The 15,834-nt window shown below is 37.1% G+C and overlaps 1 protein-coding gene across 1 annotated transcript in view; it reads right to left on the reverse strand.

The window, feature by feature from the left end:
- Positions 1–9,345: 9,345 nt before the first annotated feature.
- LOC105816400 (contactin-associated protein-like 3) overlaps positions 9,346–15,834 on the reverse strand; it is a 156,860-nt gene continuing 150,371 nt past the window's right edge. The window contains exons 19-21 of the mRNA XM_012651809.1: positions 13,881–14,111; positions 13,606–13,677; positions 9,346–9,467 (exon numbers count right to left, since the gene is read on the reverse strand). Of these exons, the coding sequence (XP_012507263.1) occupies positions 9,346–9,467; positions 13,606–13,677; positions 13,881–14,111 (425 nt within the window). The remainder of the gene's footprint in view (positions 9,468–13,605; positions 13,678–13,880; positions 14,112–15,834) is intronic.

Here is a 15,834-nt window from a genome sequence, read left to right on the forward strand (position 1 = left end):
GCAAATTACAAATGGCGAAAGGTTAGCAGGTGTGCTGTTGTTACTCATTTTTGTTGTTGTTTTTCATCAACTGTTTGCTATGGAATCATTGAAAGACTGTGGACAGATAGTTAGAAAGATATATTTCTTTAGGACAGTATGTCCCATATTTCTTTGGAGTATTGAAACCAAAATCATTCATCTGGTTGTGACATATATAACCAAGGTCCTGCATCCTGTTGGCCTGAAATATTCTCCTTCTACCAGAGCAGTACGAGAGGAAGCATTCATCACTTACCCATCAGAGAAGCTTTCCAGACTGAGCATCGGCCTCTCACAGGTTGGAAAAAGTTTCACCAGGCTCAGTAATCATCACACAGAACACGAACTTTTAAAGTCCCTGGAAATTGTCCTAACAGAAAATGTTTTGAAACGGCATTATATTCTGTTGGACGTAATTAAATGCTTCTGATCTATCAGCATAGTAAGGACCTGTGGTCCCTCCCTAATGACACCTCCCACATCAGCTTACACTTGTTCTCAGTCTCAGCTGCTTCCTACTTTGACCTCGTGGCCTGCATTATCATTTGATGTTTGTACTGCAGAGCTACATTGCTTTTGACCGTAGTAGTGCTACCGCTGTCATCTCATCGCAACATCACTGGACCATCCCTTCCACACATCGCAGGAGCTCAGGACTCTTCTGTCTGCTGTTCTCTTGAACATTTCTAATCTCAGCTGTGCTCTGAGAATCAGGCAGCAATTTTGCACTTCCATTTCCTAATAACTATCTGTATGCCTCCTGGAAATTGAAAATGAGGTGGAGTTGCAATCTAATTTCATGTAGGCATGTTGATAAAAAGGGCGCAAAGTCTTTACGATATTTCAATATGTATAATTCCGGGACAAAATGAGCAAGGTATAGAAGTGATATATTCCCTATCTCTAGCTGTTTCTCCAGGCTTCTTTGGAAGGATGGATGAAAATGTCATTGGCAGGTCAAGTATCTACTGAGGAAGACTGTAGGGAGATGATGTGAAACGCTTGACATGGGGTGGGAGGCAGAGGTTCAGCACTGTTCCCTGAGCAGCCCCTCACATGATTAAATAGTATAGAGAACATTTGGGATTTAATAGAACTGTGAAGATTTCCCAATATGTATTTTTTAAATTTATTACATAACATAGAAAATAGGAATTTATGTATAGAACAGTGAAAATATCACAATTATTTTGAAATTTATATTGTAATAACTGAAAGATTTATGCATATTTGTAGAAAAAAGAATAAATAAAAGTGATTATCTCTTACAATCCTCCTCCAAACACAGCATTCTTTCCATCTTTTTATGTTATATAAACATAATATGATGTGATATATTATGTGAAGTTACAGATGACATATCAAAATGTATACACACATTACATATATATGCATATATAATCTTTATTGAGATATAATTTATATACAAAATGTACAGATTCCAAATATAAAATTAAATGAGTTTTGACAAATGTCTACACCAATGTAACCATAACCAATCAAGATATAGAACATTTCCATCACTCCAGAAAGTTCCTTTGTGTTTCTTTGCAGTCAATTCCCATCCCACCTCACACCCCAGGCAACCACTGACGTGATTTCTACTACTGTATCTCATAATACTTTTGCTCATTCTAGAACTGCAGAATGTACTCTGTAGTGTCTGGATTTACTACTCAACATACAGTTTTTTTAGATTCAGCCATGTTCATTGTAGGTACCAGTAGTTTGTACATTTTACAGCTGAGGAGTATTCCATTTTGTGAATACAAAACAATTTTTTAATTCATTTTCTTGCTGAAGGTCATTTAGGTATTTTACTATTTTTGGATAATATAAAGATGCTGTGAACATTGTCGTGTAAGTCTTATAGTGGACATAAATTTTTATTTCTTTTCAAAAAACCTAGGATTGCAATTGTTGGGTCATAGATTAGATGTATGTTTAATTATATAAAACAATTTTAAACTGTTTTTCCAGTAGCCTCATAGCATTTTACATTCCAACAATAATGTGTGAGAATTACAATTGTTCCATGTTCTCAACAGCATGTGGTATTGGCAATATTTTTAATCTTAATTATTTTAGTGGATGCTTTTTGTGCTTTTTGTCCAATGGTATAGCTCCTGTTGTCATTTTGTCTTTTATCCATTATTTTTATTATTTTTTGCTTTCCAGCTATTGTGTTGTAAGAGTTCATTATATACTGTGTTCTGAAAAGAAGTATATAGTGTTCAAGTATAGTGTTGCAAATATTTTCACCCAGTTTGTGGCTTGAATTCTCTTAACGATGTCTTTAAGGAGCAGTTGTTAATTTGATAAAATCAAGTTTATCAAATTTCTATTTTATATTTTGCTGTTTGTTTTCTATTTGTCTCACTTGTTTTTGTTCCTTTTTTCATCCTTTTTGTCTACTTTCAAATATCTGTATTACTCTATTTTATCTACTTATTTATTATTAGGTATTACTGTTTTGTTATTCTAGCATTTCCTTTAGGGTCTATAGTATACAGATGTTATAACTTAAAGATAACTCATAACAGTTAACTTTTGCAGATATTATGCAACTTCACATATGGTATAAGAACCTTACAAACGGTATTTCCATTTCTTCTAGGCTTTTGTGCTATTGTTGTCAAACAGTTTACTTATGTTATAGACCTCACATGATATCACTATTATTTCTAAACAGTTAATTATCTTTTAAAGATATTTAAGTAATAAAAAATATACTTTCTTATGGAGTTACTATTTCCAGTGCTCTTCATTCCTTTGTGTAGATCCATATTTCTATCTGATATCATTTTCCTTCTTCCTGGAAGACTTTTAAACTGTTCTTACAGTGCAGGTCAGCTGGTAATAAATTATTTTACTTTGCATGTCTAAAAAATGTCTTTATTTAATCTTTTTTTGAAAGAAGCTTTTACATGGTGTAGAAATCTAGGGAAGACAGGTTTTTTTTTCTTTCAGTTGAAAGATATTTCACTTCAAATATGAAAGATGTTGTTCTACTGCCTTTTCACTTGCATTGCTTCCAAAAAGAAATATTTTATCATTCTTACATGTAGTCTCTGTGTAAAACACATCTTTTCCTCTGGCTGTTGTTAAAATTTTTCTCTTTATCACTCTGGGTTTTAAGCAATTTGCTTACAATGTGTCATGGTGTAGTTTTCTTACTATTACTTATGCTTGGAGGTTGTTGAGCTTCCTGGATCTGTGGGTTTATAGTTTTCATCAAACATTGAAAATGCTCATTATTTTTTCCAAATATTTTTTACTGTCTGTCCACTCTCTTTTCTCCTTTGGGAACTCCAGTTATGCATAGATTAGGCTATTTGAAATTGTCTCACAGCTCACTGCTACTCTGTTTATTCTTTGGCTATTTGATTGTTTGTTTTCTCTCTGTTTAATTTTGGATAGTTTCTATTGCTTTTTGTCTTCAAGTTTATTAATCTTGTCTTCCAAAAATTCTAATCTGCCATTAATCCCATCCATTGTATTTTTTATCTCTTATGTTAAAGTTTTCATCTCTAGAAGTTTGATTTAAACCTTTTTTGTATCATCCATGTAACATTCTAATCTTTTGAACATATAGAATATAGCTATAAAAACTTTTAGTACTTTTAGTTAGTAATTCTAACATCTTTGTAAGTTCTGAGTCATTTTTGATTAATTTATTTTTCTCTTCATTGTAGGTCATATTTTTCTGCCTCTTTGCATGCCTGGTAATTTTTGATTGAATACCAGACATTGTAATTTAACTTTGTTGGATATTGGTTATTTTTATATTACTATAAGTACACTTGAACTTTGTTCAGGGATGCAGGTTAGTTATTTGGAACTAGTTGATTTGCTTTTCAGGTCTTTGAAGATTTGTTAAGTGGGGCCATAGCAGGGTACAATCTAGGACTTGCCACTACTGAGGCAAGACCTTTACGAATATTCTACCTAATGTCCTATTAATTATGAGGATTTCCAGTATACCTGGTGGCAGCTAGCCCTAGCCCTGGTCCTGTGTGAACGCTGTACCCTGGTTCTTCTAATTCATGCGTTCTTAATGAGAGTGATATCGCCCCCTAAAGGGCAAAAATTAGTTCTTTGAGAGAGAGAAAATATGTACTCTTTATGTGTAAAGCACAGATATACATACAGTACTAAGGAGATACACGGTGTATATGTGCTATTAAAATTTCATGAAGGGGTGATTAGGGAAGAAAATGTGTTAAAAGACTCCTTATGGGGGTCAATATTTTTTTAAATGCTAATAAGTGCTGTTCTAATTCTTTTGAATGAGTCTTTTCCTTGCCTCAGGTAGTTTCCTCACAGACATGTGCTGACCAGTCCTCTGATACATACCGAAGGGTGACCCTTTACAGATCTCCAAACTTTTCTCTGTGTGCATCGATTTCCTCTCTGGTCCTCTGTCCTGTAGTCTCTAGCCACCTTGGTATACTGAACATCCACTCAGCTCGGAGATCTGCTAGGCTTCCCTTAGGCATCCCCAGCCTTGCACTGCTGTCTAGAAACTCTCTTAATTTGTAGACTGGGACAATCATAGCACAAGTCTCATTTGTTTGCCATCTTTCAAGAATCACTTACTATGCCTGATGTCCAGCATATTGAAAACCATTGTTTCAGATATTTTTCCTGGTTTGGGGTTATTTTATACAGGAGGGTAAATATGCTATTACTCCATCTTGGCCAGAAATGAAGCAGAAAGTGTGTGTGTGTGTGTGTGTGTGTGTGTGTATAAAAAGACTTGGAACAATAAAAATGTATTTAAATTTAATTATGCTTACTCAACTTGTAGAATTAGTCAGACACTAAAAATGTCAGGACCTCTATTCCAATCCTTTGTTAATAATTATCTATGCAACATTGTATCAAAGCTATGAAGGCCTTTGTGTGATTTTCAGAAATGGAGATAATCGTATGTTTTCCCTCATTGTCTTATTTAAAGAGCTAAAATGTGGTATTAGTCATCCAAAATGCTTACGCAGTCATATAGTTTCTATTTTCAGAGCTTTCTTAAATGTTTGGGTCCCACCACAAGCTAGCTAAACTATAAATTTTCATATTTCAAAAACTAAGTTAGTCTTGTGATTGTAGATATTTTTATTCACAGAGAAAATGGCACATTGTGAACCTTAAATTTTAAAATAAATAATGATACGATAAAATGCAAAAATATAATTTATGGGCAAAAACTAAGTTATCAATAATTTGAAAAAAATTACTACAGCGAGTAGCTCTTCAGCTTACTTTCCCAACAATATGATTAATGCGTAATAAATTCTGCTACTAGTCGTACTAATAGCAACTTTAACCTTCTTAAACATTACCCACATTAGTACTCAAGTGCACCATATTAGTGGCTGTTCTCACGATGCATCACCAATGGACTTAGCTTGAGCTGCATCCATTAGGAGCGACGTGAAGGAAGAGAAAAGTCGCAGTTGATATTTAATGTCTTTACCAATAGAAAAACTCTATAATTATTTGAATTCGTTTTTTTAATAAAAAACTGGTTCTTTCCTTAAACTTAGTTGCTAGAACAGTGTTTATGAATATTCTCCTCCTGCCCAAAGTTGGCCAATGTGGTAGTAGGTTAAACAACACATTAATCCTGTTTTGATTTAAAATGTGTCCATTTCATTCTTCTCCAACTTGAAGAATATTTCGGTAATCCCTTTTGTCGCTTATATTATGGATTCCAGAATAACTTAAGCGAATGGGGCCTTTGTTTACCTTCTAGTTATACACGAGGAAAGTAATCTTTTATTTAAGAAAAAAAACCATCAAAATCAATTTTCCATTAGACATTCTTTCAGAGAAGATGTGAACAGAGATCCAGAACCATTGGTCAGTCTTGGCAGACATAATATCAAGTACCCTAATATGTTTTTTAGTCTGCTAAATAATATTGGGAAGGTAGCAGGGTGGGCTTCTCTTCAGAGTGAAGTTAAGAGAGAAAAGTGCTAGTTTAGTCCAAGTATGACAACTTGTTAGCACTGTCCCCTGGAAGAAATCAACTCTCACATCCTTGTTTTTGTTTTATCTATAAACTGAGGGATGAGGTAAAACAAAAAATCTCATGTACATGACCTATTCTACCCCATGTTTCTATTACTATGAAGGGTCAGACAGTCTGAATGAAAATATTTTTACTTTGCTATGATCCTTCACAGTAATAGAATCATGGGGTAGAATAGGTCTTATATAAGAATTAATTACTATCAAAATATATTAAGTTTGTGCTTGAAATAACTCATAGGAAATGATATCTCATAGGAAATGATAAAAGGTTTAGAGTGATTTCCTAAGGTGAATTTGGATCATAATATCAAGATAATATCATTCGCCAATGCCACCATTTTACAGAGATAAGTCTTCAATGTCATATTAACCACTCTATTTTTAATATTAGAATTTCAAAGGTTCTTAAGAATCAGAAATTTCAGCATTCTCAAATGAAGAATGTTAATTATATGTTACTTTTTTAAAATATGAAAAACAAATTTGGGAAATCATTATACTTTTATTTTATAGAAGAGTGCTACTTGCAACTGGCATCTATGTATTTAAAGACTGTTTAGTGACTAAGTTCTCTGTACCAATAAAAAGTACTTAATCCAGATTTTAGTAGGTTGATTGTTACATGGTTGCTCTCTGGCAAAAATTTAAATATATACATTCGTGGATATTTTTACTTCTAACAATCAGTAAAAATTTATCTCTTTTTCTTTCACTTTGTGTTTAACAATTTAAAACTGACCAGACGATAAACAGATCATAAAAAAGTCAACAAATCTTAATAATCTCAAAATATATCAAAGAGGGTCAAGTAATGCACAAATATACAGAATGCATTATCTGTACTTGTTTTATATAAATTAGGAAAAAACCACATAATTGCCTAATTTAAATTTTACACAACTTTCCTTAAAATATTTTTCTTATTTTATTTCAAAGACGAATTTATTTTCAAATAAGCAGATAAAGTAAAAAAATCACGAAGAGTCACAGCAGATGATGTATCAGTGAAATGTGGTGCATCTGTTTTGCTGCCTTGTAAAAGTGCAGAGAGCAGCGGGTGATAGTGTTTTATTCTCTATAACCCTATAAAATTCTAGCTATCAAAATCTTCTGCGGAATAAAATAAGTGTCTGTAAAAGTTTTAGTGATTATGTGATGTCTACATTCACTAATAAAAGGTACTATATCTTTGTTGACTCCTTCCCCATACTGGACAGGTCTTTGAGAAAAAAACAAAAAACAAAAATATGTATCATTCATCAAGATGTGTCCTTCATATATTGCTATATTAAGAGAGTAATACAGTAGAAATCAAAAATCCTTCATCAGTCACTTAAAGAAACATCAACAGACATGTAGCATTCTGAGAAGAGATCATTTGTTAAGAGCAGACTTAAGACAGAGAGTATCTATATTCATTCTTTCAAAAAGAACACAAATGAGAAGATGGAAATTCAGTTATGTAATAATAATGCTGAACTGGTATATTTTCAGTTTGCCCTGATGTGGACAAACTACATAGTCTGATCTAATTACTCCTTGGCAGGCAGTTGATACCTGGAATATGAAGAGTGTAGCATCATTGTTTTTACATAATTGGCTTATTGAATCCAAATGGTGGTTCCGTGCAATTATCAAATAACCACTGTGTCAATATTAGTTCCTGGAACTGTCCCCATAAAGTTAATTCCACTCCTCTGCTACCTTAGCGTGTGTATAAACCTTAATGAGACATGTTCCAGTTAACAGCGCATATTCAGTTTTGGGTAATCTATTAGAATTTGGCCCCATGCTCATAAAGCTGTGATTAGAATGGCAGATTTAAAGCAGATCATGTAAATGCTGTCTTTCCTTAGAGTGAGCAGTCTTCAGCTTAAATTCTAAAAGCAATTAGCTGAAAGGATAACACGCAATGCCTAGAGCAGTTCAAAATTTAGAAAAGGAATTGGAGCTCTTCTGCTAATGCTAATTTTCCTTAAAAAAAGAAACCCTGAAAAGATGCTCTGTACAACTGCAGTCCCCAGCCCCTGGGGACCAGGCCACAGAGCTCCTCCACCTCCCCACCCTCCACAATTAAAAACTGTCTTCCATGAAACTTGGGAAGCCGGGGCTGCACAGGAGGCGAGCGAGCGAGCGAGCGTATTCACAGCCGCTCTTGCGCCCCATCGCGGCGTCGCCACTCAGCTCCCCACCCGCTTCCACGAAACCAGTCCCTGGTGCCAAAAGAGTTGGGGGCTGCTGCGAGTGTACAACATAATACAGTCACAGGAAATCAAAGGCAAATTGGTAACAACCTTTAGAAAAGACAAATATAGAATAATAAAGAAAAACTGACATAATCTCTCGATATTTGGGGGAAATAAGTTTAGGATTATGTTTCATTCAGGTATTACTATAAATGAAGGGTAACTCTTTACATCTGGTTATATATTTAGTTAAAAACATAATCACAATTTACAAAAACTATAATTGCAAATTACAAAGAAAAATAGGCAGACTATCTTGTACTGACATCCCCGATGCACTTCGTTACCTATCGAGTTTCTGTTCCATTACAAAATTAAATAGCTAACATTCAATATTGATTTCAACATTAAAATTTATCAAAATGATTAAAAACAGTCAATTAGAAAAAGCAATACACCAAAAATAACAGTATTATTTCCAGGTTTCCGCTGCGTCCTACTGACCATCAGACAGGGAGAGCCGGGGCTGCTCGGTTGGCAGGCCCTGTGGCTCTGTGTCCCAGGACACGGAAATGCCAAGGAAGGTGACGAAGGAGCACTTCCTGTTTTACAAATACCAGCAGAGGACCAAAGAAGGGATCCCAGGTAAGTTTCCAAGTAACAAAAAACATCAGAGTGGAACTGTGTCTTTTACATCTGAACCAAAGTTCTGTCACATTTTTTAAGAAAGTAGGAGCAAAGCTTCATGGCCATTTTCTCATCTAAAACCCACAATTCTTACACAAACGAAACCAGTTTCGGAAGAGAGCATTTGAGATGGCAGAACTACCGGACAGGGATGAGTGGCCATCCCTAGTTCACTGTCCCTAAACTGAGAGTGGAGGAATGCGATCCGCTGAGGGGGAAGGGGCCTTCCAGAGCACTCTGAGGCTGCCGTGCTGTCCCCAGCCAGCTGACTGCAGTGCGCCCACCGCGTGTGCCCCGATGGCAAGCAGGGAAGTCAAGCAGTCGCTGTGACAGACTGGCCACAGCTGCCAATCGCAGGGCACGCTCTGGCTCTCATTGACTGTTCTGGACATCAAGCTCACTTGTTAGAGCCATCTTAGCACTCTTCCTTTTTGGAGATTTTCGACTCATTTTCTTTGCGTAACTTTCTCTGTTGATAAATTCGTACGGCTATGGCAGTGATACAGAGCAAAATAAATATCACAACTGCTATGACACCTAGGGGAGGAAGAAAAAAAAGATGATGTCAAAATATAAATGGTGATTTTTGTTCCAAGCAGAGGCTTTGCAGATGAAGGGACTAAAAATGTTTTACTCCAAAATATACTTCTGCCACATATTTTGAGATGGCTGTTCAGAAGGCCTGCAAGCAGAAGGAGCCCCACAAAGCTGTCTTTTGTGGGGGAGATTTGCATCTTTAGAGAAAATCTGCATTGATGCAGCCAGGCTTTCTCAGAGCTCTTCCCTTTGCTGGATCTAGGAAATATTAACTGAGAGCCTGATGCCTTTAAAGATCTGAAAGAAACATTTACCATCTCTTTTCTCTGAGCGCTGCTACCTGTGAGGTTTCATTTACCTAACAAGCCTCTTCTCCAGCCTCCTACAGCCTGTTTTGCCAGCATCCAAGCCCCTATTCTTTCTGTAACCCGGAGATGGTATATACGCTTCTGAACCCCACTGGGGAGGCAGTCGCTCTGTGGTTCTCCCCCACGTGCACGCTAGTAAATTTGTATGCCTTTTCTCTTACTCATCTCCTTTTGTGAGTTGATTTTTCAGTGAACCTTCTGAGGGAAAAGGGGAAGTTTTCCTGTGGCCCTTACACAGACATCATTGCTTAATAAGTTAGGTTAAAATAAAACAACCAACTATTATACCATAAATTGGAAACATCAAAACTCAGGAATTTTAAGGCCAAGTGGTTTTATAATATTTTATATTTTTCAGAATTACTACAACTTTTAGATATGGCCGTCTTAGGCTTTTTTCCTAAAGGCACATGGTAATTGGATTTCAGCTAACACCTTCAGATTTAAAAGCACCATAAACTAAAAATCCTAAACCTCCCACTGACTGAACATGTAACAGAGGTAAAGGTCTGAAAAAGAGCAACAAACTTCTCTTTCCTTTTCCTCAAACCATTTGTCCTCATTCTCCCTTCTCACCGATTCAGCCTTGGGGACAAGTACTGAACTTTTGGTAACAAACGGACCCCCTCTTGGCTAAGGGAACCTCAAAAAAACCTTAGAACTGAGTTCCTGGACATGAAGGGAAGGAAAGTCAGACACACCTCCTCATAACCCCTCCCTTTTGGAGTTTCGACTATTGCAAACGGTACCCACGGCCATGCAAGGCAAAGGTTAAGTCATGCCTGCAAGCCATCAATTTGCTTAACAGATCACTGCGAGTATATTGTAGCTTGCTCTCTGATTAATAGATTCCCTTATCTTAACTCAAGCATTCCTTTCTACCGACTCTAAGTCTTTAGACAAAGCTTCATTTTAACCAATTACAAATAGAAGAATCTTTGAACTCACCTATAACCCGAAGCCCCGCCCCCTACTGCTTTTTGCTTTTTCAGGCCAAACTAATGCATACCTTCCATGTATTGATTTATGATTTTATCTGAAGTTCCTGTCTCCCTAAAATGTATACAATCAAACTGTAACACAACTTCCTTGGGATCACTTACCCAAGGCTTCTTGAATATGGCTTCTTGGGCCATTGGTTACTCATATTTGGCTCAGAATAAACCTATTAAATTATTTCACAGACTTTTGTTTTTTTTTCCATGAGCAGCACAAACACATACAAGTCTCTAACACCATATGCATCGTTCAGTTAACAAGTGGGAAGTATATAGTGTTTAGCACCATCATAAATCACTAAATGATACTATTAGTACCATGAAATGGATACACTTTAATGAAATCTTTAAAAAATACTTTTATGATGATATACTTTTGAAATGCAGTTGTCCAACATGTATGTACTCGAACTCTATTGCCAAAAATATTCTAGGCATATTTATTAAGTTTATTTATATGGAATGTGGATTATTTGAAAGAGCCAGGTATCAATGTTCTAAAATATTGACACTATTAGCTATGTCAGTGATTCTTAAGCCTTGCTGTACAAGAAACTAGTAAATTTGGATAAATGAGTAGCAGGCCTGGGTACCAGTGCTTTTATAAATTGTATTTGGCTTTAGTTCACAGCCAGAGTGCTAAAGGAGGAAGCCGTGCCTCCAAAAGCTGCTTACTGAAGCAATCACATTAGTGAAGAATGAAAGTCAAATCTATGCTAAAGCAAATGAATATGTAAAAAGACAAACTTTTGAAGGAAGCCAAAATATGTCACCCCAAATAAGCTTTTTTGACATAAATATTTTTGAGCTAGAGGCAATTAAGAAGTAAATAGAGGAAGAGCCCCCTCAATCCTCCAATCCTCCTCCTTCTCCACCTAAGGACAGGAAGTAAATTTTCCTTCATTGCAGACAACTCTTATCAGCTCAGAGATGGCACCAGAGAAATCTGTAAATGAACATTATTCCATCAATTTCTTGCCATAAATTTACTTCCCACAGTTTCTCGCCTTTAGAAATCTAAAACTGCTTTCCATTGTCCTGTCATTTCTCTACAAATTTACTGTTCTTTGTTGAAGATGCTATATAAGCCAGAGTTCTAAGCCACTGCCTTGAGTTACCTTTCCCTGAGGTTTCTCCCACGTGCTGTGCACTGCACACATTAATAAACTTGCTTGTTTTTCTTTTATTAATCTCAACTATGAATTTATGAGGGTTGAGAAGAAATTATATTTCCTCCCTGACACTTTCACTGTCCACATCATAAATTTAAGATAATTCACAAAAATATTAATTTATATCTCAGGCAGTAACTATTAGAAAACAGCTGCCTTTGTGAAGGCCCAGGAGAAGCCTTCTACACATGGCTTCTTTCCATTTCCCCCTTGAGAAACCACGTAAGAATTTCTCAAGGGAACAGAACCTGCTAAGACTTACTGTTTAACAGCATCACATTCCTACATTTACTCAGTACATCTTCCCAGTGGTATTTGACCAAAAGCAATAAAACTCTGAAGACAAGTGCTTTTGTTCTGTTATCAATTTGCCCATTACCCTTGCCCTCCGAAGGCCAGCACTAACCCTGACACTGTGCTAATATTTGTAGGACTCGTGAACCTACTCAAAATGCTGAGCATACTGAAAGTGCTTTTGCATTGCAATGAAGTCTTCTTCTAAAAAATCAGGATTGTTTAGGATTGGATTGGATTTAAAATTGAACACAAAAGTATTCCTTTTAGACATACATCATTGACCAGATTCTCACAGAAAACTGTTTAAATATAATATTTGTTCATCAGGTCATGTATTTTTAATTTCTACCTTATTGATTTGAAAAAGAATTGACATAGCAATGGAAACGTTAATATCCTCAACTGAAATTTAGTCAGAAACTAATCATGTCTGAATTGTTTTCTACCATTTTGGAGGAAAAAAACAGCTTACTTTTGTATGTGCTATGGAGACTATGCAGGATAAAAAACCAAACATTTCAGTAATTCATTAATTAATTAATGAGGAAAGGTAAATGCTTACTTTTTGCACTAGTTCTGGATAAATTGTATTTCAGAAAAAAACACCATTTTCATTGCCAATAATTTATTTAATATAACTTTAGTAAATCATGATGTTTAATTTTACTTTTCTTCAATTAAAAATAACCACAAAACACCCAGCCTATTAGACTAATTCTTTCTAAAGTATGATTAAAAGTGAAATTTATAGCAGCTATTGCTGCACAACATTGTGAATGTACTTAATGCCACTGAACTGTGTACTTTAAAATAATTCACTTTAAATAATGTTATGTGTATTTAAAAAATTTTTAATAAGTGAAATACTGTCAGGGGAAGCATCTAAACCATGCAAATTGCCATTTTAAAAAGTATCATAAAGTATGTGCTCAGATAATTAGCTCAGCTCAAGTTTTCACTGCTTTGACATAATTACTTGTAGCTCTGTCCAAAGAGCCATTTATTTCCTTTACAGATATCTCATAAGTCCTAGGGAATACAGCTATTTTCAAATTTAAAACTTTTCATTATCAGTTTTGTAACTGTTCTTTAAAAATTATGTTTCAGTAAAATTCTTACTAAGTATTTCCAGGGAAGATAAAATCAGTAAACAATACCTCAGAAATCCAAGACAATATATAGCACCCCTCTGACGTCAGCATTGAGTGCTGATGCTTTGGTATATTTTCCTGTTATGCTAACTACCTCCCCACTGTCAAAGTGGTGCTAATGCCCTGGACGAGCTCATTCAAGGCCTTTTTACCTCCGATGACTGCAGAGTCATTTCCGTCTGCGTTAGGTAAGGGCTCTCCCTCGTCTGTTGGTCCAGAACGGCCTACAATAGAAAAGGGGGGAACGGCATGTTTGTTACCTTGATTCACTCCTTCCACAATATACGCACATATCAAAATTAAAAAGAAACACATGGCAAAAAAAAGAAAAATTAATGATGGAGGCGAGAAAAGACTTTTGAGAAATTCACAAGCATTTGAAAGACGCGCATTGTGCGACCGCGCCAGGGCAGCCGGGGCCACGCACCTGCGCCCCCCGCGAGCCAGGGAGCCAGTTCCCGCGCCGGGGAGCCGGACCCCGCCTCCGCCGCGCAGCGGGACGCGGCGACCACGTGGCCGCGGACGGTGACCCTGGCGGGGCCGCCCGGGCGCAGCGCCGCCTTCAGGGGAGCGGCGCGGCCGAAGCGCACCGCCGAGAGGCAGCCGGTGAAGCCGCGCGCTGCTGCCCGCCGCGTGTCCGGGTCCGCGCCGGGGGGCTCTGCGGGCAAGAGAAGCGGGACACACCGTTAGGGCACAGGGGAAAGGACGGGGACGCAGGGACGCCGGTACTGGCACGGCAGTGACCAACTGGAAAGCCCCTGGCAGTCCTTTGTCCTTTCATCCCTAGGAGAGGACAGCCAGACCTTTAGCTGCTGGCAACTGTTTCCATTGCCAGGGTTATGAGAGGCAGGTTTCCAGCGTGGTTGCTTCAAATGCAGACTGCTGGCTCTCTGCAAGTAACAGCTTCCTTGGAAAGCAGTGTCGGGGTTGGGGGTGGGTAAACTCACAACTAAGGGACGAGGTGAGCGTTGGGTGCGGCAAAGTCATAACATGTAACCGCGTAATATCCTGAAATTAAAAAAAAAAAAAAAAGGAAACCCTCTGCCGTTTAATTTTAGCCAATAATCCAGGGAATTACAGCAAAGTGACTCCTGGAGATGAAGACAGAGCTCTGGAAATCCTTTCTAATTGTTTTGGCTTATTATGTGCTATTTTGCATGATATATATGGATTTATGACTTACACTGTCTTAAGAAATTGTACCTTTTATCACCAGATAATGTCCCTCTTTATCTTAAGATTAGATTATGTTCTAATCTTAAATTTGATCTTCTCTGATAGTAATATTGCATTTCTTAAATTTGTCGGCTGTTAACTGCTAGTTCTTGGCATACTCCTTCTTTTTCAATATTGTAAGTGCATTTAACTGTTTTTTTCTTAAACCTAGTATGACAGAATTTTGTCCATTCACATTTAGAGTAGCAACTGCTGTATCGATTTTATTCTTTTTATCTTATAATATTTATTTTACATGGGTGTTTCATCTCCTTTTCTTTATTTTACTGGTTTAACCAGTTTCCTTCTTTTTTCCCCTTTTTCCCTTTGTGACTTTGAGAGCTCAACCTCCCTAGCATGGGCAATGAAAAGCATTCTTTTACACCATTATTTGAAAACATGGTCATTTCCCACAAGGCCATTCACCCATCTCCCAACACTCCCTCATTCACCCCGCTCCCACTTGATGGGTTCCCTCCCTCCCCCAGTGGGGTCCCCCACAACAATTCTTCCCCAAAGGGGAGGCTTGGAAAGTTTTTATTTTTCTTCTCTCAATTTTCCCTTTTTACATTCCTTTCTTTGGTTTTACTCTAATACATTTAATTCCTGACTAGAATTACAATTTTCCTTCATTTGCTTTTGTTCTCTTATGTTTATTCTATTTCAAGAATATTTATATAATTGACTTTTTTTTCTAAGAAAGAACTTTGACAGGATTGACAAAGATTCTCCCCTTGACCCAACTTTAGCTCAGCTATCCCTGGCCTTTGGTCTTTGCATTGCCCAGTTTAGCAAGAATCCTGCCAAGTGAATCCCCCACCCTCAGTATCTGATCACCCTTCTCAGCCCTCACCATCTCCCCTTCTTCCCTGCCATGTCTGGTCACCCTGGCCTGGCTTCACCAAGAATCCTGTCAGGTCAGTTTAGCAAGAATTACTGTACCCTCTTAGTAATTTTCCACCCACTGACTCCCCTGCCCCAGCTATTCTGCTCCTTGGCTATAAATCCCCACTTTTCCTGGTTGTATTTGAAGTTGAGCCCAATCTCTCTCCCCTACTGCAAAATCCCATTCCAGTAGTTTCTACACCTATTGTGATAGTCCTGAATAAAGTCTGCCTTACCGTTTTAACAGGTGTCAGAGTATTTTTTGCTTTGACACAATGCAA

This window comes from Propithecus coquereli, unplaced genomic scaffold (genome assembly GCF_000956105.1).
Source record: "Propithecus coquereli isolate 6110/MARCELLA unplaced genomic scaffold, Pcoq_1.0 Scaffold370, whole genome shotgun sequence".
Classification (NCBI taxonomy): Eukaryota; Metazoa; Chordata; class Mammalia; order Primates; family Indriidae; genus Propithecus; species Propithecus coquereli.